Source organism: Corvus cornix, chromosome 3 (genome assembly GCF_000738735.6).
Source record: "Corvus cornix cornix isolate S_Up_H32 chromosome 3, ASM73873v5, whole genome shotgun sequence".
Taxonomy (NCBI): domain Eukaryota; kingdom Metazoa; phylum Chordata; class Aves; order Passeriformes; family Corvidae; genus Corvus; species Corvus cornix.
Window position 1 is genome coordinate 62,273,385 of NC_047056.1, and position 26,221 is coordinate 62,299,605.

At 39.0% G+C, this 26,221-nt stretch overlaps 1 protein-coding gene across 3 annotated transcripts in view; it reads right to left on the reverse strand.

The window, feature by feature from the left end:
• Positions 1-26,221, reverse strand: part of TPD52L1 (TPD52 like 1) — a 49,152-nt gene that overhangs the window by 17,888 nt on the left and 5,043 nt on the right. For all 3 annotated transcript variants that reach the window (XM_039568982.1, XM_039568981.1, XM_039568983.1), the window contains exons 2-3: positions 13,164-13,279; positions 8,065-8,213 (exon numbers count right to left, since the gene is read on the reverse strand). In XM_039568982.1, coding sequence (XP_039424916.1) covers positions 8,065-8,213; positions 13,164-13,279 — 265 coding nt within the window. The remainder of the gene's footprint in view (positions 1-8,064; positions 8,214-13,163; positions 13,280-26,221) is intronic.

Genomic DNA, 26,221 nt, shown 5'->3' on the forward strand with positions numbered 1-26,221 from the left:
TTGCCAAGCACTCTGGTAATAATGATCTCTTCAACACATTCTCTCTGTCACCTGGGAATCTGCTCAGCTGTATTTCGCATTAATCATCTGACCAAGCAGTTTGCATCATCTCATGTAACTCAGAGCAGTTTGTACTTTTGTTTTTATTCACTGAACAGCCTACCTCATTTTCAGAAACCTTTACCACCAGAAATAAAGTTGGATATTCCAGGTAAGAACTACAGACACATTAACTGGAAAAAGTGCTCTATGTATGGTTTAAGTCCTCCTTACACCACCAAGTGCTCTGCATGCTAAGTCATCTACAACACCTGTGCACTGTCATCCTTTGAGCAGCCACTGCTAGCAATCCTTAGGTGAGTGCTGACCACCAGCTCATTGAGACAGGTGACAGCACCTCAGCAGTCAGTCAGCCAGCAGCTCAGATTAGACCAGTGACCCCAAAACTTATAGGTGGAAATGCTCCAGCAAAAACAAACTCAGATAATTTAGGATACAGGGATTCAAGAAACAGTACCTTCCATCCAAGCCATGGTGTGCATTTTTACACAAATACATCATTCCATTCATACAAAGGCACCATCAGCATTACACCAGGTACCCAATAGCATTAGCAAAAGTAGAAACAGGCTACTTGATTTATTCAGTTAGAGTAGGAATGCCTGCTCTGATTTTGTGGCATCTGAAAATACTCTGTAGCACAGAAGAATTGCTGGTAATGGTTAACAAGGATCATAGTCTGTGCTTTCACTTAGCACTTAACAGTAAATATTTATAATGTATTCCATAGACAACAGGGATTAAACAAATAAGTTATATCAACCACTGTCTCAATTGTAAACTTGTAAATAACACTCACCTGTGAACACTTGAACATTATCTTTATATATGACATTAACCTAAGAATTTCATCCATCAGCTTCTGATTATAATTCTGTTTTCAAAATAGGGTATTTCTTTAACAGAAGCAATTATTTATAAAACTGATTATCAGAGGTTATCACAAAACATGCTGATATTGCAGTTATATTCTGATAACATGCCCAACACAATTAAAGGCAGCTTTAAAGATAACTCATGTCTCCAGCGCTATAACATACTATTTAGACAAAGTAGATTTGCAGCATATTTTGACCGCATTTTCACTTGACAGTTTCATATACTACATTTAGGTTATGCTATCCTGTGACAACCAGATCTCACTAGGTGATTTTTACAGACAGTGAAAGGAAACACAAGGAGATACTGTTTCATAAAACACAACACGTGAAGGAAAGAGTGCTTCATAGAGAGAACAGCCAAGCAGCAGCCTTTTAGAGAGAACTAGACATTTAAATGGCCAGCATCATCTGCAGGACAAGACAGGACAATCATACCCATCTCATCTCAGTACAGAATTGCCCTTCACATGGCAGAGTTAAATGTAACCTTCCTTCACAGGTGCAATACATGGCCTGCTGACAGAAGTAGGCTACACATATAATATTTATATTTTGCATATCAAGCTGCACGTTTGATCTACTGCAGTGAATTATAAGGAGTTTTAATTCAGCTTCTGTAAAATTAGTACATTTGCATTATAATTAGTACATCTTCATTCAGCATTGTGCCTCTCCATCAATGCTTGCTGGGAAAACGAATCCATTTGAGAAACCCTCGCCTGTGATAAGGCTCACAGAAGATGTAACAGAATGCAAACAATTAACAACAAAACCATACAGTAGAGCTGAGCCTGGTAGCACAAGCCATGCCCTATGGAGCTTTCTTCTTTTCAGTTTTCAAACCATTAGTCAGCTTAAGAATGACTTTTCTCCAATCGATCTAAAGCATCTGGATCCCTGAGAAACTCTCAGCTAGAAAACTATTTTTCTGTTGACTTTCTGGGAGAAACAGGGCTCAGCATTAACTAAATTATGCTAATACTCAAATGAAATAAATGCATATATGAATGACAGAGAAAATGTACATAAAACATTCTCTAAGAGCATTCTTAGTTGTCATTTTTGCCACAAATGAACTCTAAGCTGTTGTATGTTTTTTTGTAGTTTGTTTTGGTGGGTTTTTTTAGTACTCTCCTGAAATTCATTCCAACTTCAAAACCAAACAACAGACCTTTTTTTTTTTGTCATCCTTCCCATTGCCAGGGGTGTTAAGAATTAACAGAAACTGCTGGCATTTGAATGGGTACATACGCCTAAATCTAAGGAAGTATGCCCCAGGTAGTTCCTCTCCCACAGAGAGAACTGAGGGAACAGAACCTCTGCAGGCTGCAGCCAGAAATCTGTGGGCAGCACATGGAAGGTGACTGTTCAATAGGCTGGAGAGAGTCACAGGTCAGGAAAGGTGCCAGACAAAGGTGCCAGATGTTCTGGGATATCCTGCCCTGTAATCTTCAAGCACTTGGAAAAAATCTGGGATACAGTTGTTCGAAACACATTATTTGTGCAATGCAGCATGGGGGGGGGCGGGCGGGGAGGAAAGTGTACTACAGTTACTCTCCAGGTAGAAAAGTCAAAACATGTTTGCTGAAGCACAGAGGATCTTAAGACATTACAGGCCAAAACCTGACAGTTCATCATACCTTAGACTGTATCAGTAACACTGTCTGTGGGCTCTGTACTGTACACTAGGTTAACAAAATTATGCAGCCATATATATATCCCAGCCTCTCTTTTCCTTTCTTCCCCTCCCTTTCTCCTTTTCTTCCTTTTCATGTAGTTTTCCTCCTCTTTCCTTTTCATGCTTTTTTTTTCCTTTTTCCTTCCATTTCTCCCTTTCTTTTACCTTTTCCCTTCCCTCTCCCTTTTCCCTTCCCATTTTTACACTGACGCTTTCCTGGTTATTTTTAATCCTTGTCATTTCAGAGATTCTAACTGACATTCGGGTCTCCCTTCCCATCCTTACAATTCCATACACACACATACAGATAACTATAATACACATGTATATATTTTCTGGTGCCCCATGATAATTACAGTGGGTTTTTTCCTGAGAAATGAACACTGGAACAGATCACCTGAGCTTACTGTGGAGTTTCCATTAGCTGAAGGTTCTGGTGGAAACAAATGGACATACACCTTTTGGACAAGGAACAAAGAGAACAGATTAAGTTAACTTCTTTAAGCCCTTTCTCCTTATTACTCCACCCTTCCAAATTCAAGGCCAGAGACACATGCAGAAAATCAGCAAAGTAATTATATTTGAAGACAGCATGAAGATTGCCTGATCTGACCCCAAGAAAGCAAAGTCAGTGGAAGGGAGAGGCTCCTTTTACTTCCATATAGCACAGACTCACACACAGGTAATGTACTTGCTAAAGCCAACACAATTTCTTCACTTACACAACTGTTACATTTACTTGCAAATTTAGAGAAGAAAATGTCAAAAGGTGATTACACATAGCAATGAACAGAAACACCCACATTTCTTTTACTACCACTCATAAGAAGTATGTGTGTGGGAACACAGTTTACTTAATTCCTAGAAGTCACAGTAGGACTGTGGCTGTCCACGAATTATATCCGACTTACTGAAAAAACTTCTGAAACTTTGGAACACATTACTATATATTTAAAGTTGTATGAACAAAGACTGCCTGTACCACAGATTGTAAGCCTAAAACACATGCAGCGCAACTGTTACTTTCTATTTTCTTATCACCTGGCAGAAATTTGAACTATAAAACATTAAGTTCCCAATAGCTGTTGAAACCTATGCAATTGTCCTCAGGTTTCCTATCAGAACTAAGCTTGCTCACATAGTTCCACAATAGTCAATGAATAGATCTTTATTCTATCTCTGGAAGAAAAGACCAAGTCCATGTTGAATGTTCTTGTCCCAAATCTTAATTAAATATCACATGCAAGAACAGAGCAACACTGAAACCTTCCTAAAAAGGCTTGAAAAGACAGCTACAACCTAAAAAACAGCCCAGGGCCCTGTCTAGGAAACATGCTGTTTGGAGCCAGCACATACAGTTCTCTTGATTTGGCCCTCTAATTCATGAGCTTTTCTCTTTCTGCAAGTAAAAATTTTTGTCTGAGGGCAAAAGATGAAAAGCCATTTTGAAAACAACTCTGTCAGATTCCTATCCTAAATGTCAGTCTTGCGTGGATCCACTTTCCATCACATCAAAGGCTTCCCAGGCCCCCAGCTGGAATCACTAAACATATGGGCTTTGACTTCACATCATTTCATTACTACAGCCCTTGAAGATATAAAGAGTTTCCTTTAATTTTTTAGTTATTCTAATAATTTATTTGCCGTGTACTGCTGCTTACAGTGGTTTGAATGTCTGGAGTATTTCTCTTCTGGAAAGGTTTAGTAGCAAACCAAGCATTTTCATCTCCGAAGCTCTCACCATAGTTATTATTCCATCCATGGGTTGAAAGGTTAACCATTTAAAACAGAGGAGGTTCATGTCTTATAAGAGTTGATAACATTTCAAGAAAGGATAACAAAGGAGTTTGTGGGAACTATTAAGCTGGAGTGAATTTATTGGTGTGTAATTTTACAGGTACGACTACCTGTACGATTAGAATCTCAGTAGTACTGAAATAGATCCCAAGAGGACAAGACTATGATGTCTTATGTTTTTTTTCCAAAGAACTACAGAAGAGCACCAAATGAAAAGCTGAGGGACAAAGCTGAGCATGGTTACAATATATATGCTCAGCAAAGGGGAAGATCTCTTGTGAATCTATGTCTTTAGTGCTTAATATGAGGGACTAGTGAAAGAATAAAGTAATCCTTGTAACCTTCTCCATATATAATGAAATGCAATTCTATAATTGCATTGAAGAATACAATTACTTGGGACTTCGTCTGAAAAAAAATGAAGCAACAGGAGTCTCAGTAAGCTCAGCAAAGAGCAATGCAGAGTCCTGCAATTTGGGATTAATAACCCAGCAGAGGCTGGGGATCAACCAGCTGGAAAGCAGCCTTGTAGAAAAAGACCTGGAATCCTGGTAGAGAACAGATTGGACATGAGTCAGTGCCTTGGCAGCAAAGGTGGCTAACAGTATCCTGGGGTGCATTAGGAAAAGTGATTACAGGGTGAGTGAAGTGACACTTCCCCTGTCAGCCCTGGTTATGGCCACACCTGGAGTGCTGGGTCCTGCTCTGGGCTTCTCAGTACAAGGCAGACATGGACAAAGTGGAACAAGTCCAGCAAAGGTCCATAAAGATGGTAAAGGACTGGAGCACCTCTCATATGAGGAGGCTGGGAAAGCTGGGACTGGTCACCTTGGAGAAGGCTCATGGAAGGATCTCATCAATGTGTATAAACAACCTAATGAAAGGAGGAAAGAAGATAGAGGCAAGCCCTTTTCAGTGGTATCTAGTGAAGGTGCAAGAGGCAACCAGCACAAATTAAATGCAAGAAATATTAAAATATATTAATATTTTATATTTAAGAAAAATAAAAATGTTTTTCACAGCAAGGGCAACTGAACATGGAACAGGTTGCCCAGAGAGGCTGTAGAATCTCCATACTTGAAGATATTCAAAACCTGACTAAACACAGTCCTGAGCACTCTGCTTTAGCTGGTCCTGCCTGAAAGAGGCAGTTGGACTAGAGAGTCTCCTGATATTGTTTGCTGTCAACACCTCCAATATTCTGTGATTCTGTATAAAACCAGGTCAATTTTCATAAATACTATCTTCTACCTTAATCCACTATACGGTGAAAATCTGAAGTATGGAAGGTAAGGAGACCTGTGGGAACTTTACAGAAGCACCACCAAGAAGCTTCAACTAAATACAATTCCTTCAGGTTATGTAAAACCTTTCCTTTGTAGCAAAACGTTAATTAGAAAAGCTCAATTACGGTCTTTAAAAATAACCATGTAAAGACACTTGTAATGATTTCTTAAGCTAAAATAAATAACCTCAAACTTCACCAACATGACCCTGCTTCTAGCATCTAAATAAGAATGAATTATCTATTTTTAAAATATAAAAAACCTGCATTGCTAGAAGTTGAATATCCACCCACCTCTGTTCACTGAAAACCCAATCATTAAAAAGGTGTGTGGGGGAAGTCATTCCAGTTGAATGCCCTACCACCAAGAAACCAAACCAAACTCAAGGCAATCATTTGCTCTCTAGTTGCTGATGTCCTCTATAGCAGAATCCTTTGTATTCCCCAACACATAGATTATACTAAACATCAGTGCACTGAACAGTACAGGAAATTAATAAGGAACTTGTGGCCAACCATTTAAAATGTAAATGATTTAAAATTGTCAAAATCCCAAGTTTAAATTTAGTCAGTAGAGGTGGCATGCATCCTGTAAGTTAGGTCATGACTCTTAACTAGTGGTCAAACACACTTCACAGGACTGTTTCTGAGAAAAGTCAACCCCTCTTCCTTTAAGTCCATTCTAACCACAAGAATGCATCCCTAAATGGAGAGCTTAAAAAGAATAACAATAAGTGGACAAAAACTTCAGTGCTCTGTGGCTTTGAAAAATTCCCTGTTAAAGAAAAGTCATTTTAACTTACAGGAAAGCACAGCAGCTAAGTGAAACAAAATTTGTCCTCTTAAAACCAGGTCATTTTAAAATTTAAAATGAGTAATTGTGGATTTAGAAACCTAAAGTACAGGCATGTAAATATTTTGAACTTTTTATTTTAAAACAGGCTTTTCATCCTTCCTAAATCAGAGAATCTTGGTGAATAATGCTATCCCACTGCTATTTTGGTACAGCAACAATGAATCATCTCTATTACTCAACACAACCATTCTTAAGAATGCTGGATTACCATGACTTGTACCAGCACTGGTGTTCTGGCATGAGTGTCTAGCAGAATTATACAGCAGTTGGACCATAAACATGAAGATTTTTAGGCGCACAAATGGGACTCCTGCTTCTCAGTTCCATGTAACTATTTCTGGACACTTATCACCTAATGAACTGTAGTTTCTGAAACTCATCTTAAATAAAAAGTAGCAACTACCACACTGAAAAAGTCTCATAGGTCTCTCTATCTTTGTGGAAAATATGTGAAGGAAAAAGACCTATCTGGGAACTTGCTACCAAATTTCAAGTAAAAATGAAAGTTTTTGTTTCAAAATTTTGCTAGTCTCTCCCAGTAATTCTAGTTCAGATGTCTTGTACCCCTCCTCTCTTCTAAAGCTCAGTGTCTCTAAACTATTCTCTCCTAGCAGATACCAGACATCCTCACCAAGGCAACACTGATACCCCTGCTAATGACATCTCATGAGAAACAGGACCTAGATGAGAAACTGTCCAACAGTGAGAGACAGGAGACTTACAAATTGTATTTTTTATTAAGGGGTTTATTCCTTATTTGACTTCTCATGAAAATACAAATAATAGTTCTTTTCATGTAAAAATATACATTTTAACATACTTTACCAAGTCTCTGTCAGCACCTTGAATGCACTGAGAGGAACTGCTAATGCTTTTCCCCCGACTCCCCCGAGTTTGGCCGTTCAGGGCGAGTTCTGGCACTGCACAGCTGTGAAACCTTGGGTAAGACTGCGATGAAAGTGTTGTGCAAGAGTTGGGACAACCCTTGTTAAGCACCTTTTCCCTTCACTTGGGAGCTATACTAAAGCCTAGACTGAATTTAAGACCAAGTCATATTACTGGTATGCCTGTGTCTGGCCAGGTACCTCATAGATCTTGAACTCACAGATTTGACTCCCTGGCTTGACCTAGAACCTGGCTCATCAGTAGAGACGCACCTGCAGATCTGAACTCTTGGCTTGACCCTCTTTGCTGTCATTGGACCTGGTCTGCTCTCTTTGTTCAGGTATTGTGGGACTTCTCCTTCATGGCTGATGCCACTGCCCCCCTGCATTCCTTGCTGTCAACTCCCAGCTCAGCTCAGTTGTGGAGAAGATCACTTTTACTTCTCCTTAAGTGTCAAATTCAGTTGTCAAATGAAGAGGGAAATAAAAAGCAAATGACTTTTCAGACAGCACTTGATGAAAGGTGGGTGGTTCTTTCTACCAATGTTGCTATTAATTCAGCCCAAAAAGTTTTAGAAAAACATGGTATGTTCATATGTGTAAGTATAAAGATCAGTACTCACGCAGAAGTTGTCTGCATATCATGCCAGCTTTTGCTAAAGTTCTGCTTCAGTTCATTCATCAGACTTACGCCAAGTTTTTGTTTAATTTCAACCAGGTGTTTCTCTTTGGCTGCTAGCACTTGCCGCAAAGTTGAAATTTCATCCTCTAGCTGAGGGAAACAAGGAGAAAGCAGAAAAGTATTAGCCTGTTCCCACAGAATGATAACCACATACGATGTTAAAAGGCTAAATGAATCTCACGAACTTGTGCTTTTCGTAGGTAACTAGAGAAACAGAGTCAAGTGCTTGTGGAGATCACAAAGGCATGCCCAGAACAGAGCTGACACTACATTAAATTAACGCCTCAAACTGTGTCACCTATGTGCACCATCACACACATGCATTTGGTAAGAGAGAGAATTATCCAGTAAGGAAGCAACTTCACCCAAATCTGCCTTAGGGCATTAGGAGTCTCAAACACCAACTTTTCATTCAATAGTAAAATGGGAATGGACAGGACAAGAGAAGACTGGAAAATTCAAGCAAATATCTGTCTTTGAATGCACAGGCTTTTAATGTCACATTTGCAGATTTTTAGTCTTCTGGTCCTGAAAAAAACAGATGCAAACTCCTAGGAGCAGGTTAAAAAAAATTAGAAAAATTGCATGATAATATATGACTTGAGAGTCAAATATTATATCCTTGTCATATGAGTTTTATTTATGTATTTTAGGCCCTACATATTTCAAAATTGTAACATAAAAATTTATAGATGGACTATTAACATGAGCAATCAGCACCAAAAGCATAAAAGCAGTCAGAAGACAGAGCAGATTAGTCTTTCCAGACATCCTAGTATTTAACAAAATTCTGTGATTTCAAGCTGTAAAGATGCCATCCAACCCAAACAGAGGAATGCAATTCTCCCTGCAGAAGACATTTCTTTGAAACATTTAAACAAAGACAGTGTTTTACCAAGGCAAGAACCAGAAGACAGGACTGTAAGAAGTCTGTGAGAAGAGGGACTGGAGAATTGTCCTGCCATTGGCTCAGAATCCTGCTCCTTGGGCAGCACTCCTGCAAGTGAGCAGGGGTTTGCATTCTTCACCTGGAAGCCTCCCAAGCCAATCTACACAAGCAGCACATAGAGATACTGAAGCTAACAAGGGCAAGTGACACCAGAGCAGCTGCCTTTCACTTCAGGTTTACAAATTCCCTTACCAACTGTATTCCTTCCTCCATATGTTAGTAGGATAACATATGGCAACTTATCTGATTACCATATGTTAAGTTCCCTGGAACCCCAGTCTCCCTGTGATTTAACTCCATAGGCTGCAGGGAATGATGCAAGAACCAGCTGAAGCAATGCTGACCTCTAAGGCTATATTTAGGACATCAGTACCAGCATTATTTTTATTTTACACATTCATGCATTCTGATTCACTGTAAAACTGGCTGCAAGCTCATTGTTCTTGAAAAAGTTTCATCTTTGAATCCCCCAGCTATCAGTTTCTTTTCTTACTACCTGCTATTTAAATATTCAAGCAACTCAGGAATTAAGCAGCAAGACTACGAAGACAAAGGAAAGCCATGACCTGAGTGAAGCAGGTATCAGTATTCACCAATGCCTGTGATGCCAACACTTCACCAGTAAAATACACAACAATCCAAATGGCTTTACTCCTCCCCATGTCCTTTATGCTCCATTATATTCCTAACCTGCAAATGGAATACTGTCAAGAGGCAGCTGTCAAGAGTCTGTCTTCCGAGAGGATAACTGGTTAAATGCTTATAGAAAGAAAACACAAAAGTCAGCATTCCTCAGGCAGTAGTTCAGAGCTCTTTTTAGTTGTTTCCCACCAACAGCAAACCCCTTAGTGCACAACTGCCTGTTCAACACTGCTAAAGAAGTTAACTTAAACTGATGCCAGGACACTTATGGGCCAGCACTAGGCTGATCACTAGGTAGTTGGATACATAACCATTTCAGGGCTTCTAATAAAATTACTTTCCATCTGTTCCACTGAATAGACATCTAAAGCTGTGAAGGCCTAAGCAAGCATTAGCCATGTGCTCAATGGCATAAGTATGAGCAACGTTTTTGACTAAAGAAAAGTAATTTATTATTTATAACATAGCAATCAGTTTTGAATTGACAAAATCCTCCTCAACTTCCATCATTTTGAAATAATGACAGATACAAAGCCGCCCTCAAGTACTCAAATATCACTGACTGAAGACTCTGAAGCAGGTAGAAAAGATTGGGGACTTACAGTCTTGAAAAGCATTTAAGCACGTAACATAGCTAACTCTCATGGAAGTCAGGCATCACCCGCTTAGGCATTTTTTAAAAGTCCACTTTTATAAATGCAGACTCCATTATAAAGCTAGAGCTTAAGTCAGCAGAAATACAAGCTTCTAGTTCTCATGCTTCCCTTCTTTCAAAGTGCAACAGAGTCAGAAGAATACAGATACATCATACAGGGACAAAGTTCCCTGCTCCCGTAAATTTGCAGCAAAAGGTATTAGCATCTTTCCTCAAACTGGCAATGAACAGTAACACACACTGCTGAACCTGTGCATCAGCTAGATCAAACCAGATAGCTGCTTCTGTGAAGGTGTGGGAGGGGGAAGACACCAAGGAGTAAATGACTACTTTCATGAGTGTAATGGAAGGACAACTGAGAGCAGTGAGCAAGGTAGCTCAAAATCTCAGCCCCCAGGATGACTCAAGAGTCACTGTAAAATGCTCCTCACAGTGAGGGAGGTGGCAGGGCAGAGGAAAAGGGAATCTGTTCTGCTAACAATCTTCTGGCTTTATGTAAAGCTTTTGGGTTACAATTTTCTCCTATTATTCTGAAAAGTCAGACTGACCTCTGTAAATTCAAATGACTGTTAGAAGTTTCTGTAAGAGTTACTCATTTTAGTTGCATTGTACAAATCCTAAGGCTTGATTGCAGTCAGAGCCCTGCTGTGTTAGCTAGGCTACAAGAACAGAGTTAAGTTCATGCTCTGAGAAGCTTCCAGTAAAAAGAGATTACTAGCAGGAGAATAGGAATAGAGGATACAAAAAAATTCTGCCAGAAAAACAGCAGTGCTTGTTCCTCTCCTAATGTCAGAGTGGGAAGGTGGAAGAAAACAAAGAATATATACATTAGACACACCACACAGAGATGAAACATACATTTTCTGCTTAAATAAATGCATAACAGGTGCTCACAAAGAGATCCCCATTATATCAACTACTGATAGCAGAATTAAGGATGATTTTTACCTCTCACAACAATAAAAGAGATGCTTGTTCCTACAGGCTCAAACAGGTATTACGTAGCACATAAGGACATGGAAGAAAACAAAACTATCATTGGTGGAGCAGAAAGGGCTTGTAAGTAAAGACTAACAGCTTTTCAAAAGGAAATATTACCCAGTTACCACATTATCAAATTTTTCTTTCTGAAGGAGGCAAGGTCACACATTTTTTGCAGACTTTTCTAAGATAAGCCTCATTTAAGTTTAGACTTTTTTCACTCTAAATTCAAGTTTTCCAAACCTTTCTTAGTATAATTATCAGTTTTATTTTGTTTTTAGGCATCAGCTGTATGCCAGTAAACTGCTGTGAGGAAGTCAGAAAATAATTCCTACGTCAGTCAAAATCATAATATTTGACAGGCAATCTCTCACTTGAATGTTAGTACATTAATTAAAGCATGTCCACAGCATGAGCGACTGAGAACTCTTTCTGCTGTGGCAATCAGTAAGCAGAAAGGACACTCAGAAACATCTGAGATTGATTCTGCTGAGAGAGGCATATCATTCTCAGATGATTACAGGAAGTTCTGGCTTTTTTCCTTCCTTGTCTCTATCTGCCTGTCAAGTCCCCTTCACCAGAGAAGAGAATCACAGAATGCCTGAGGCTGGAAGGGGGACCACTGAAGGACATCTGGTTCAAGCCCTACCTAAGGATGGAGACTCCAAAATGTCTTGGAGTACAGTGCTCAGTCACACACACATTAAGAACATGCTTCCTTATGTTCAGGGGGAACCTTCTGTGTTTCAGTGTGTGCCCAGTCCTGATGAAAAGCCAGTGATGAATATGCCAACTCCTAACTGATGTGATAAACCAAACATGTAAACTTTCAGCTTCCTCCTGATTGTTTACAGATGTGACAGGATCAACAAAGAAGTAAAAATTAACCAGTAACTCAGAAACACAAGGACTGATAAAATACTAAAGTGAAGAAACAGTCTTCTGTTTCACTTGAAAATCGTAAATCACAGTGCAGGTAAGTAACTTGAGAGTCATTAAAAATGTTACTTCTTAAGACTACATTGTACTACAACTTAATATCAATTTAAGTATTCCAATTAAGGCAAAACCAACTCTTCAACTTCATACAGCCGTGATTTGCTATTTGACTCATATTAAAAATAAGTAAACCCACAGTTTTCCCCCTTCTCTCATTTCCATTTCAGAATTTCACTTCTTTTTCTGCGGTATTCAGCACCAGTAATTAAAACTATTGTCTAGATTGTAGACCAAATCTAGACAATCTCTTTAATCTTTCTAATAAAGAGATCACATGGTTCACACCTTTGTCCTCCCATCTCCTTATTATTTTTAAGCCTCTTCACAATGTCCTGAGTTCCAAACTCCTGAAAAAATATTACCTTCTCAAAACATATCAAAGGAAACAAAAAGGGGATAAAATTACTGTGCTTGTTGTCATCAGTCTCCTCTGTAACCATCATCACTACCTTTTCCTCTGACCACCACAAAAAGAATCTTTTCTATCAGGTGGCACAACCACTGTAACAACAATACCACAGATCTAATGAGAACACCTTTCACTCTTTTTCAAGGAACATTTATAAATAAAGACATGTCTTGACTAAGATGGGAAGATGCATTTGACTTTCACTGTACAACCATCAAGTAGAAGATATTTAACCTTTGAAATATAGATACAAGAAAATGAATTTCTTTACATGATTGTAGCCTAGAGTAGTTTTACCAAAAAAGGAAGGGCATACCTTTATGATGTATACTTCATCCTACAATTAATAGCTTCCAGTTTACCGAAGTAGAAACAGTAACACTCACAGAAATTCAAATTCATTACCTTGGCTAGCTCAATCTTTAACTCTTCTTTTTCTTCTTCAGAAATCATATTGCTGAAATCAACATCAGTGACCACATCTTCATCTGCTTCATGCAGTGACTGAGTTTCCAACAGGCCTTAAAAAGTTAAAAGGTCAAGACAACCATTATTAATTATTTCAGTTATGGTACTGGCCTCCCCTAAAATCTAAGAATGATGTAATATTCACCCACTAGGAAAAGAAAAAAATCAAGAAAAAACAACCTTTTCCTTCTACAGTCATTTGCATTCTGCTCCTCTTTGCTTCTGAAAAGCCATTGGAAGTATCAGAGGATAATGTCTGCACAGAAGCAGTTTAATATGTGTAAGCACCACTCATTCCCAGAAATCAATCACCTTGGACCCTACTAATCCCTGATAAGGCATTTTCTTCCTTCTAACAATACAGAAGAAAAAAAGCTTTTTCTTCTAAATAAGAAAGCTAACTAATGTGGATTACTGATATGAAGAGTAGCAATAGTACACTGAATAATAAAGGAAGTATATTACTGAGCCAAGTTTTCTCTAAAAGTACCTCCAATTGCAGCAATTTGAAACCTTACAGATGCACACAGTTTGCAGAAGCAAATGCCACACCTATTGTTCAAATTTTCTGAATGTTAGTGAGAAGCATTCCTTGATTGCTCAATCTAAACCTGTGAAGAGGGGACAAATACACTGGACCTCCAGTTACTTTCTTCTTCTGCATGCCCAAAACGAGGGTGAGTATGTGTAATAGGCAAGATAAGTGCATACATAAATGTTTGCAAGACCTGGGCCTGCCTGGCATAATAGGTACTGATGAAACAAAATATTTCCTATCCCAGTAATTCAGTGAAGAGAAGATTGCTGGGGCTCTGGCCACTAAAAGCCTCTCAAGACAATGCAAACCATGAGGTAACAGAAAACATTATTGTTACTTTGGAACTCGTTTTAAAATTCTAGATCTCCTTCTGTTGTGGAAGAAAAATCTCCTCCAGGTTACACCTGGGAGAGCACTTTTCCCTTTATTTCAGTTGCCTAGCAGGGTAATCAGCCATCTCTGCTGACTCCTGACACCCGTACACTGCTTAATATGGAAAGGAACAATTTCTTTCCTAGCTCCACAGAGGCCTGTATACTCTATTATACAGAGATTAAAATACAACTTAGTTAAGTTTCAGCATTAAAGAACAGAGGTTACAAGGAACAAGCCTGTTGAAATTAAGTACTTTACATTTTCATGCAGAAAACTAAATTCCCTCCAGCCTTCTGCCATTTCCTTCACCTAGAGTCCCCCAGTGTACCTGGAATTCCTTCTATTTAACAGAACAGAACTGATTTGATTCATCCCATCAACTTCACTGCAGAATACAATGGAGTGAACTCAGCCTTGTTAATTACAATCTTCCCTGAGTAGGAAGACAAAAAGCAGCAACACAGGTGCTGAAGCCCTGCCTGGCACCATATGCAGAAATAGATCACCACCCTCAAGCACAAAACCTTTTAAAAACATGAAAGCATATAGAAGTAGTTGATATCTTAGCTATTACCCAAAAAGCAGCTTGCCAGGAAAACCTAGATTGCTGAATTCACAACAAAAGAAAAGCATATTTATTCAGTAGGAACACTCCCAAATCACCTTTATTAACACCCCTACATCTCTAAACACAATTGTTATTTGGTATTTGTTTGAGGATTAATTGCGTTGCTATGGGACTCAAGCTAAACTTAGTCTGCACAGTCTTGAAAGCAGTCTCTTTTTTCATGGATGCAGGAACAGCAGTACAGGACCTCCACACATTCATCTAAAGCACAGGCTTTCCAAGTTTCATTTAAGCAGGCCACTAACAGGTAAGGCATGAGGATAGAGCCTGGACACTACCACTTATTAACATCTGTTTTCTTCTCCTGCTGTGCCTTACACAGATTAAGTTAATTCTGTTTCTCCTGAATTTAATTTCAGTTGCTTGCCTGCCCAGAAATTCTATTACACTAAAAAAAAAAAACCACAAAAAAACCACACAAGAGGCATCAATGGAGCAGAAGCTGTCTTAGAACCTGTTCCTTGAACTTCCCCTCCTTCCTCCTCCTCCATGGTCAGCTAAGGAGTCCACATTACCTATCCCCATCTCACCACTTCTTCCATTTGCAATGACCCTCAATCCAGAGCTTAAGCAATCAATCAACAGTTAGCTCTGGGATAGGCTGTCACAGGACTGCCCAGAGACAGATGCAACACCCAGCCCACCTCCCTCATTATCTCTTCCAGACAGCCCCTCTTCTTGTGGTGTGGGATTGCTGAAGACAAGACTGCAGGTCCTGTGGTCTCATACAACCTCCTGTTGCTACAGGAAATTACACTAATAATATACTCATGTGTAACTCATTTATCCTCCACAAACAGGCAAACTAGTAATTCTCTAGACATATGTTACTTCAAAATAACAAAAAAAACCCTGCCCCCATAAAGTGTGGGAAATAATATATTAGGTTTGAATCAGTGCAAAAAGCAGTTTGGCTTCTGCTTTAAAGAAAGTTTTAGTACTTACTGTCACATATAATTAGATAAAATATGAATGAAACATTAAAAATATGGGATTATCAGTAATTAGGAACTGCAAGTCATACAGAAGGATCCAAGTTGAAACAAATAAGCAGAAAACTCTTTGTATTAGGAGATTTATATAGAAAGAAGTAGGAGGTGGATAGCTGGGAGAACACATTTATTGTGTTCTGAAAGATTCATACAACAAGATAATACAACAACCATAAAAGGAGTTCCAGTGTGCTGAAATGGGCATTTTTGAGCTTCCTCCCAAAGTTCATGGTAGTTGTGGCTAATACTGGTGACCCTAATTCTACAGTCTGCTGTTAAATCTGATTTAATGCGACTGTTTCAGCATTGATCAATACCTGTGCATATGTTTGCCAGTAGAATTGTAGGGATGACAAATTAAATAAGCCACTTAGAATCTAGAGGATCTGTAACTATTCTGCAATTTTAAAATAACCAAATAATACAATGATAAAATCCATGACAGATTTTTAGACTTACTCAAGTATCTAAAGATTAACTACACAAAGATGTTTCAATTAGTGCTTTTTAATGTATTTGCTCTGTATTTATCTCAGACCCATCTTCTAGAGTAGTATGTATCAGACTATTTTTGTATATTGACTGTTTAAAAAAGGAAAGCAACTCCAAAACCCCCAGAAGACAAACAACATGAATGAAAAGCTCACACTATATTAACCCTAATGACAGCAAAATTCAAGAACATCAAATTTCTGTTTGTGTATATTTTCTAATATTCATTCAGGGAAATATATAGATGATCCTTTGTTTAACAAAACATTTAAGAATTGAAGTGCTTTTACAGCTCTGCTTTTTTGTTTTCCAACCAATTAAAAATACCATATCTACCTTATTATCTAGCATTCACATCAAATAGTGAGAAAACAAATTACATAACCCTTCTAGTATGCAAAATGACTTGTTACAACTTCCTTTGCCTTGTCATTAGAGTTCCTTATTTAAATCTGGAAAACACTTGTTTACAAATTTAAATTGCAATTAAGTCTTCAAAGGGATGACATGGTAAGTAGAACAAAGGAACTGTCCAGACACTGCATTAGTGTCTTTGATCTTCTTTATAATGTAGTCTTAATGCCAGATATAGAGATTAGGGGGGGAGAAGGGAGACTAGGAGCATGTACTAAGTAACTAAATTGATCAGAAAAAGCTATCAGAAGTTGCAAGGATTTCCATACCATTTTTTCCACTACAAAGTTATTATGGGAAGATCAAAATAGGAAAATGTTACCATTTAATCCACCTAGAAAACAAACTACTGAAGGAAGATCTTCCCTTCTGTGTCTGGTTCTAACTGTGGACAAGTCTAAACTTGTCTTGAACTTGCTTAGGCTTGAGCCTAACAATCACTTTACAGCCTGACATTCTCCTACAGGACTCAGAATATAAGGTTGATTTTGAAGTTATGATTGAAAAACAAACTCACAGGCTGGTTTCACCTTGGTTCAGAGAAGGAAAAATTCAAGATGCACTGGTGATGTAGATCAAAAATGTAAGCACTACAGAAAAATGTAGGTTCTACTTTCTGCAACCATGTGGGCTCAGTCTTCTTGCTCTGAGTATGCTCCTTGGAAGAGAGAGATGGATGGGCAAGTGTCTTCATTCCCTCTCTCTACTGAGCTTTGTTGGGGGTAGTGTCAAGGAAAAGGAGGGAATACAGCTTTTGAGTGTTCAAGAGCTCTAGGATGTAGTCTAAAATCTCAGAGTAGGTGTCCCTACTGGTCATCCTGGAGCAGCTTATTACTGACTTTATTAAGGCTTTCCCTTCCATCTCTTAACCCTTGCAACAAGTGCTAAAAAAATCTATCCATAGTTGTGAGACAGATTGGCAGGTTTCCAAACAAAGGAATGCTTTCATTTGAAGCTCCTGGATAAACAGCCAGTCGTACTGTGATTCTTTTCTCTGTTTTAGTATAGTAAGAAGAAATTAATCATACCTTGAGGATATCTCTACCTTATTTTTCCCCCAGAAACCCTGACACAACTGCCAATCTATACCAGTGAAAAGAGACAATCTACACACAAAAAACTGGCAGAAAAGAGACTCAACTTGACCGCTGCACCAAGAAGCCATACACATTGATAAAGAGTTTGATAACCATCCCAAAGATGGAAACACAATGGATAAAAGTGAGAATAGCAATAACAGTAAAAAAACCCCAAAATACATATTACTTACTTCAACCTAAGATTTCAACCTGGGAACTGATCTTCCAAGCAAAATAATTATCTGAAATGTCCAGGAATGCAGGGATGATCTTACACATTTTACCCAATAGCAAGCTCTCTTTGCATAGAATAATAATCCTGAATGCCTGGATAAGACAAGGGTAACATTTTCAAGCTGTAGCTATGGAAAAACAAAGCAATTGCTGTGAAATGTAACAGCTTAAACACAGTAGAAGGTTCCTTCTATTATGTCAAACTGAAAGTAATGACAGCACTGTACCACTTTCTGTGCTTTCTATTGATCATGCTGCACAGCTTTCTGTGAGGTTAGTGGTAAGAAAAAAAGCCTCAAGTCGAGGAGTTGTCATCTCTTTCTCTTTCTTTAGGAAGAACAGGGGAAAAAAGGAAAAAGATGAAGTCACAATGGAAAAATAGGGAATGAGAAAGCAGATGACACTACATCACAAAAGGGGCTTGTTCTCTACAAACAAGGTACTCCAGAAACTGTAACACACAGCATAGAACAAATGAAGGAATAATGCATATATAATCAAACTAGAGAAAAAGCAGTGTAGGGTAAGATAAGAGCTATGACATGGAAATGCTGGCAGTCAGAGGCGGAAGTTGTCAGTCACATTTCTTAAACCCACCCTTTCATAATAAAAATACATGAAAGTACATTTTTCTCATCTCTCAATAGAGAGGCACCTGGGGTCCCATCCTCAGCTGGTAGAAGTGACGGCAATCCCGTGAATTGTATAATTAAGATCACGCATCTGCTTCACTGAATCAAAATCACTGAAACTTAATGGCAGGATTTAATAACCTTTCTCTCCTAAGAATGAATCAGTTTTTTGTACTTTTCTAAAGCCAGGTGCAAAAGAATATAATTAGATAGCAATCTAACTGCAGTATAATTAAACTCACAAGCCTCCTCAATTAAGTTCCAACAATGTAGCTGCACTGTAAGAAGTAATAAAATTATATATTTTTAATTATAAAATAAATTCTTCATGTGTCCTTCAGATTACAAAACACATAACTAACAAGATCTTTAAAAGTGTAATTTAAAAATGAGCAAAAGCCTGCTGCAGCCAGCAGGTTGCTTGCTTTCCCCACACTGCCATTCAGCTATTTCACCATGTAAGGCAAGTGTGTCACCTTTGGTCCTGTAAATGTACTAGGGAAAACACACAGGAAACAATTATAAATGGGTACATGATAGATTCTTTATTCTCTTCAGGTTCAAATTCATTACTCCCATTGCTTTAATACAGAATAAATGTCTCTACATTGTTACATATACTGAAGTACACATTCGGGAATGCTGGGAGAAAAGGGACAAATTATCTTTCTCCTCTATGATCAGTTTCTCATACTGGGAGAGTAAAGATCACAGTTTTAAAGGAGCAGGACTGCCTTTTTGAATACTGTTTGGCACAAAATATCCATAATCTGTGACTAAGCTTTGTAGGCAGCATAATTATAAATTAGCAACAATAAATCACAGAATAGTTTGACTTGCAAAGGACTTAAAAGATCACCTAGTTCCAACCACCCTGCCATGGGCAGGGACACCTTCCATTAGACCAGGTTGCTCAAAGCCTCATCCAAGCTGGCCTTGAGCACTTCCAAGGATGGGGGGGCATCCACAACTTCTCTGGGCAACATGTTCCTTTGTCTCAGCACCCTCACTGCAAATGGTTTCTTCCCAGTATTTGTTCTAAACCTACTCTTTGTCAGTTTAAAGCCATTTCCCCTTGTCCTGCCACTACATGCCTGTTGCAGTGCATGTGGCAGTGGCCACTGCAGCAGAGCATTCAGACAACCAGTGCAGAGGCCTCCAGAATACAGAGGTCTGATTCCCACCCCTGGGTTACGGCGAGTTCTCACGTTCCTAGTAGTTCTTAGTTTACATGTTTTAAGTTTATTGGTTCAGGAATTCTCCACCCAGTTTTATGTATAACTCATATTTATGTTTTTCCCCTAGTTACTTATGCATTAGTTCTGGAAAGTTCTCCCTTCTTCGACGCCCCATTGGTCTACTCATATAATTCCCTCCCTTAAGTTATCCCTATTGGATATTCCTCTGTTATCTCCTCCTCCTCAGTCGATCCCCATTGGTTGTTTCCCCTTTGTTCCACCTCCATATAAAATAGTCTGTTCTCTTTTACTCCTTTTTCTTTGTCCCTGGACCCTCCACCGGCAGTAAACCAGCTGGAACCTACACAGGGACCCCTCTCTCATCCTTTGCCTCTGCCGACGCTTTTACACCACCTTTGTTTGGGGCTCGCTCCTTTCGAAGGAGCCAGCTTTCCCTGCAAGCTGCAGCTGGCAGCTTTCCCTCCTTGCTGCAGCTGACTCCTGCCTGCAGCAGCAGAAGCCAAGGACGTCTGCAGCTGGACGCTGTGTTGCCTCGGGCAGCCCCAACAGTGTCACATGCCCTTGTGACAAGTCCCTCTCCAGTTCTCTTGTAGACCCCTTCAGGTACTGGAGGGTGCTGTAAGGTCTCTTCAAAGCCTTTTCTTCTCCAAGCTGAACAACAAATCTCTCAAACTGCTTTCATAGGAGAGGATCCAGATCTCTCATTATCTGTGTGTCCCTCCCTGTCTTTTTTAAGTTGGAGGCCCCAGAGCTGACATCACTCCCTAAGCTGGGAGAAAGGTACAGATCCTTTGCCCAGAGTTTTTCTTAATTTTTTATGTTACATGATGTAAAAGCTCATGGCCGCCAAGATGAGGCAGTGAATCAACACACTTCTCAGAGCAGACATGTCTTACGTGTTGTGTCTTCCTCCTTCCCAGCCCCCCATTTTTTAACCACCACCTGCTTCACCCCTTTAATCCTTTCATAATTTAGACTAGCTACTTTGCACCAGTGCACTTTTGCCTTCTGGCGGGGGGCAGGAATTGTGTGTCATATGACACTGGAAACTTCACTAGTCTTCCCTAAATAAACATGACCTACTCCTGGATGCATCTACCTGCAACACAATGGTATTCCTATTTAAAACCAATAAAAATAAAGCTCATTTATATGAATATTGTTTGAAAACAATGCATTTTAATAGAGACAATGGCCATGTATTCTGTTGCACTGGCCTGATATTCAAGATGAAAAAAAATACTATTTTTTAAAGGAAATATATCTATACTGCAAATATATTTTGAAGAATAGGTATTTCCTTTAATATATACTTCAAATATATTGACAAACAGCTCGCGTGAGTGCCACTTCACTTCCTGCGAATGCACTGCCTTACAGCCAGGAAGTATTGCTGCTGTGGGTTGCTCTGACGAACCTGGAATTTGGAATTAGTGTGACAGTAATTCTCTGCACACAGGCCACACAAAATGCTTCTCAGTTAGAACAGCACCATCTATCTGGGCCCGTCTAGCTCCAAGTTTCATTTGTTTTTCCAACAAGCTTTTTTGCCAGCATCCTGAGCTGTGAAATGAAGCACTTACTATTCTGCTCCTAATGTTAAGCTCCATGTTAAGGCCTTCAGAATTTTTGGCATCATTAACTTCATGGCTTTGCCCACTCAGTGTTGTGTAAAATGCCATTACAAAGAAATGTGTTTGTTTAGTGGGGCTCTGAGTGGGGGCACCTGGGGTTTAGGGCCCTGGCTATCTGTGTATTTCCTGTAGAAACAGGTGGCACGCCCCATGCAGCCATCCTAGTGACACAAAGACCATGCTTCAGGAAGAGAGGCTATTTATTGGACCAGGAGACAGAGACTGGCACTTCCAGCTACACCATACAGTCTCAATCTTTGAGGTCCCTGATTCACCCTCAAATACCAGCACAAAATGGTAGCTGCCACAGGAAGAGTGTGGGCTTTTTTCCCCTTGAAGATCAGCTGGGAAGATAAGCCCTGAACCAAAGAGGGTGAGCTTCCATGACAGCTGTTGTGGGCACAGGCAGTGGCAGGCCAATGCATAAGAGAAGGAAGGGGATTAGCTAAGCACATGGCATGAGTTGCTATGCCCCTGAGGTTGCATTAGACCACATTCAAGTGGCAAGAATATAATTCAAAGCTCCAACCTAGAAACTTTACAGATCACCCAGTGTGAAATAATGCCTATTTTAACTCAGTACCTTAAGAAGGTCTAGAAAATGAGCACGAGACAGTCTTTGTCTTCTCTTCACTCTTCCACTACCTTAAGTTAGAATATTTTGTTGAGGAACTTGTTGCAAGATGGACATAACACAATGTACTTTTCTGAAATAAACCAGAATTTGAATGCTTGCATCTCTGCTAATAACTTCCATTCACATCTTTATCCCTACTCAACTTAATCGTTAAAATCCCTCTCTCTTTTTACCCTCCCCATCCTTCTTACCCATCCCCCATCTCACATGCAGCACATAACTATGACCAAAATACTGCAGCTCCCTTTTCAGGACATGCCCATGCTTCATATTTCTGTGCAGAACTGGGCACAACTGAGAAACCTTCTAATTCTGGCTCTAGGTCTAAATCTGGTTCCCATCTTTGAGCTTCTCCCAAATGGGTACAAGCTATTATCATTACATACTCTTCTTTATTCCTTGTGCTTACTGCAGGCTTCATCTATATTGCTGATTACCTGTGCTTCTCTGGTTTTTGAAGCAATTTAAAACCAAGAGAACGCATTTTTCCTCCATCTGTAGTATTTGACTTCCAGTTTCCTGATAATATCTGTTATTTAGCTGTGCAAAGACCTTACTTAAGTCTTCAAGTCTGCACTGTGATTCACTTTATAAGAATGTATGAATGACATAATTCAGCAGCTTTTTTTTTTTTTTTAAGTCAGTCAGGCTATTCAAGTAATTGCTCCTTCTTCACCGTCATCTTTTCTTTGCTATCAAAGCTTCTGAACCACCTGTCCCACTACATGACTGAAGGATTTTCTTTTGCAAGAGCACATGGTGTAACTGGTTCGTCATATGCACATAATAGTGCACAGCACTGGTTAGATAATTACATGGCAAACATCATTCTCTCTGATTATGACTTTGATTCCTTCCTCCCACAATAATAAGTTAATAGCTGTTATCTACCTAAAATACTTTGAGCACAAGATAATCTTCTGTTCCTGGCATAATTGCCCCTCTAGCTCTGTAATGTACATACATTTTACTAGTCTCTAAGAAAAATCTGGATGTGTTTAAATACTACTCTGTCTGATCACTTTTTAATGAAAATTTAGCATGCACCAGCCCAACATGCACCAGAGAAAGAATATAAAGCATCTAAGGTCTTCAGAAGATCTTCTAACTAGACACATTTGCTCCACATCATCCTCTAAAAATCTGTCTTAGTGTGACCTGAAATCTACTCTGTGCATTTAAGAATATTTTAATTCAGTGAGAAATATAGAAAGAGGAATTAGATAAGCACCTAAAATGCCTAAGATAACATCAGCTTGACAAGTTACTACTAAATCCACCAAAAGCACAATGAAAACAGTTATTCCAAGGAAACCATGCAGAAGTATTTAAAAACTTGTACAGGGTTATGAGCAAGCTTTTTGTAACCACAAACCTGCATCACCTTAGTCCCACCCAGGTGGCAAGGCAATTTCCTGGTGAGGAAACTAGTGAAAAGACAATTGAACAAACAGGTAAACACAGAAAAATCTAACTCCTTACTGAAGAAGCAAACATAGAAAGCATTACCTCCCTTCAGCTACCATTTATAAATATTTACAGAATATAAATCATGCAACCTTTTAAATTCATACCATATGTAGTTTTAAAATATGCTTTCCATGCTTTACTTACAATTTATATGTTAGTAACTTTAATTATTGGGCAATTACTAAATAAAATTTGAAAGCGTGGCACAGGTACTAAAGAGAGACAACTTATGTATTTGGATGGCTAAAGAGGAAGGGTGTTTCACAAGTTAATGCAAAACCCAGAGAGAAATCAGACTGTATAAATGCAAAGAAAAAACAGAAAGAATAGTTCAAAACAGAGAAAGAAATAGATTGGAGAGGATCTGGTCCTAACAACTTCATTGATCAACAAACAAAAGTAGCCCTTTCAGCAAGAAAGCACATGAAAATAAACTGTGCTGCCTGCTACGTAAACATTTTGTGCAAACACGTTTCACTGGGAAAATCAACACCGTATCTGTAGGCACTTCACACCTGTATGAATATCAAAAATGTTTTCCGAGTGTAGCTTTAGGTCTCTCTCTGCCTACAGCACCACTAGAGCTCCTGTGCACTTTTGTTATGTTCTTGGTGGTCAGCAAGGATAATTGCAGGCTAGAGTATATCAGTGGGGATAGCAGGACAACTTTACATAAACCAGACCCCAGAAGACCAACAAAAAAACCCAGAAGTAAGCATTCTTCCTGACAGCCCTCCTTGCTTCAGAAGGAACTGACTGCTCAAGACATAGCATTGCCTTCCATTTCTGGAAATGACACAAGGCATTAGACTTCCTTCAGTTCTTTATATCCCCAACCTGCTTCTCTGAGCTCCCTGGATTCTCCTTCAGTGACTAGAAATGCAAAGATGTAAAATAATTATCCAAGAACTGGATCCCTGACTACACAGCTCCTAAGTATCTGAAAGCCCATTAGTTGGACAGCAGACTAAATGGGAGAAGCTATTTTATCTGGCCATCAGATACGCACACATAACCTTGACTTTTCCTTTTCTCTGTAAACCTATCTTTATAAATTTTACTGTTGTATTATTATTTGGCTGCTGTAAAAGCCTGGAATTTTAGCTACAAGCATGAGATATCTTTGAACAACCAGCTTACATAAGAAAACATGACAGATAATTTGAAGAGAATACAAGAAATTCCTAGTACTTTCTAAAGCTATTTGCAGTGGAGTCTTTCTTGTCTGCTTGGGGATCCAGTAGTGGATCCTTCACTTCATCATGCTGTTAACCCATGACATTAATATAAACACAATAACATTTTGCTGGAATAAGTAACAAAGAATCAAAAAGTTCAAGAAATCTTACACAGAAGTCATTAATTAGCAAGAGCAGCCATTTTAGAAGCCCTTTTTATTATCTAGAGATTTTAAATCCTACCAGCACAGAAAAGGTAAAATTTACCCAAGCGGGAGAGGGAAAATTGGAGACACTGTAAGACCTTTATCATCATGGTAGGATGGCACTTCAGGAAGTACCACTTCATAATTGTGGCATTCTTGCACTTGTTGTACACTTTCTGATAAGAACATTTGCAATGAGATCCTCACTGATGCTGTTCTGTTTCTTTGTATGAAGTGAAAAAGGGAATGAGAGACAGCACAAGAGAAAGAAAAGGGAGATTCACTGTTAAAGTACAATACAAGCATGCTAAATATGTCTTTTACAGTTACTCACCTGCAACACTGAACCACATCATGGATGTAGAAGTGGAATGATGATAGCCTAGTTAGGTATGATTTTAATCCACGAACCTCAAAGATGGCCAAGTAATTACCTCTGTCATAAAGAATCAAACAAATCCACCAATATGCTCTGGGTTTTGAAGAAGGTCACTGTGACATCTGATACTAAAATCCGTATTTGTCAGTCCTCTCTCACCATTTCTCACACAAGATGGGTTAAAAGCATGGAGCAGCCAAAAGGCCCAGTTTAGACAGCACTGATATGACTGCAGCATGCTAAACATATAAAATTTGCCATTGCAACTGTGCATTTCTACGACATACAAATAAAATCAGATAAAACTAGCCTGCCGAGATCTCATATTTATCTATTACCTCAAGAGGTATTTTCTAATTAGAAAGAAAGAATTAATTTTACCCTGAAAACACTTTCTGAATCAAAGGCTGAGTACATTCTTTCTAAATACAAATTCCAGGATTGCACTGAAACAAGCTACTAATTGATACATAAACTTCTAAATATGGCAACATTCCTTCAAACCTCCTGCAATCTTTGGCCAAGGTTGTGTCACATCCTTCAAGCAGCACATGGCCTAAGCAAAGCACCTCAAAGTTCCACACATTTCTGTACTGTACTAGTCCGTGAGGGCACATCAGGACAGCATCAGCAAACTCATCTTTCCACTAGGGCACTTTTGAAACAGAGAGCAGACTCAGATTATACTTGTACTGCTTTGTAGGACTCATACCACCAGCCCTGTCAAAATAAGAAGATACAGGAGAAAAAAATAGAGCAAGAATTTAAAAACATGATTTGCGGTTAGATGTCTTCGTTTTAGCATGTTCTGCATTTTATATCCTCATGGCTGCAAAACTGTCGATGTTAAAAAGCCTTGCAAGACTGGCCCTAGATTTTAGAGGAGGTCTCTCTTTTGTATCTCATTT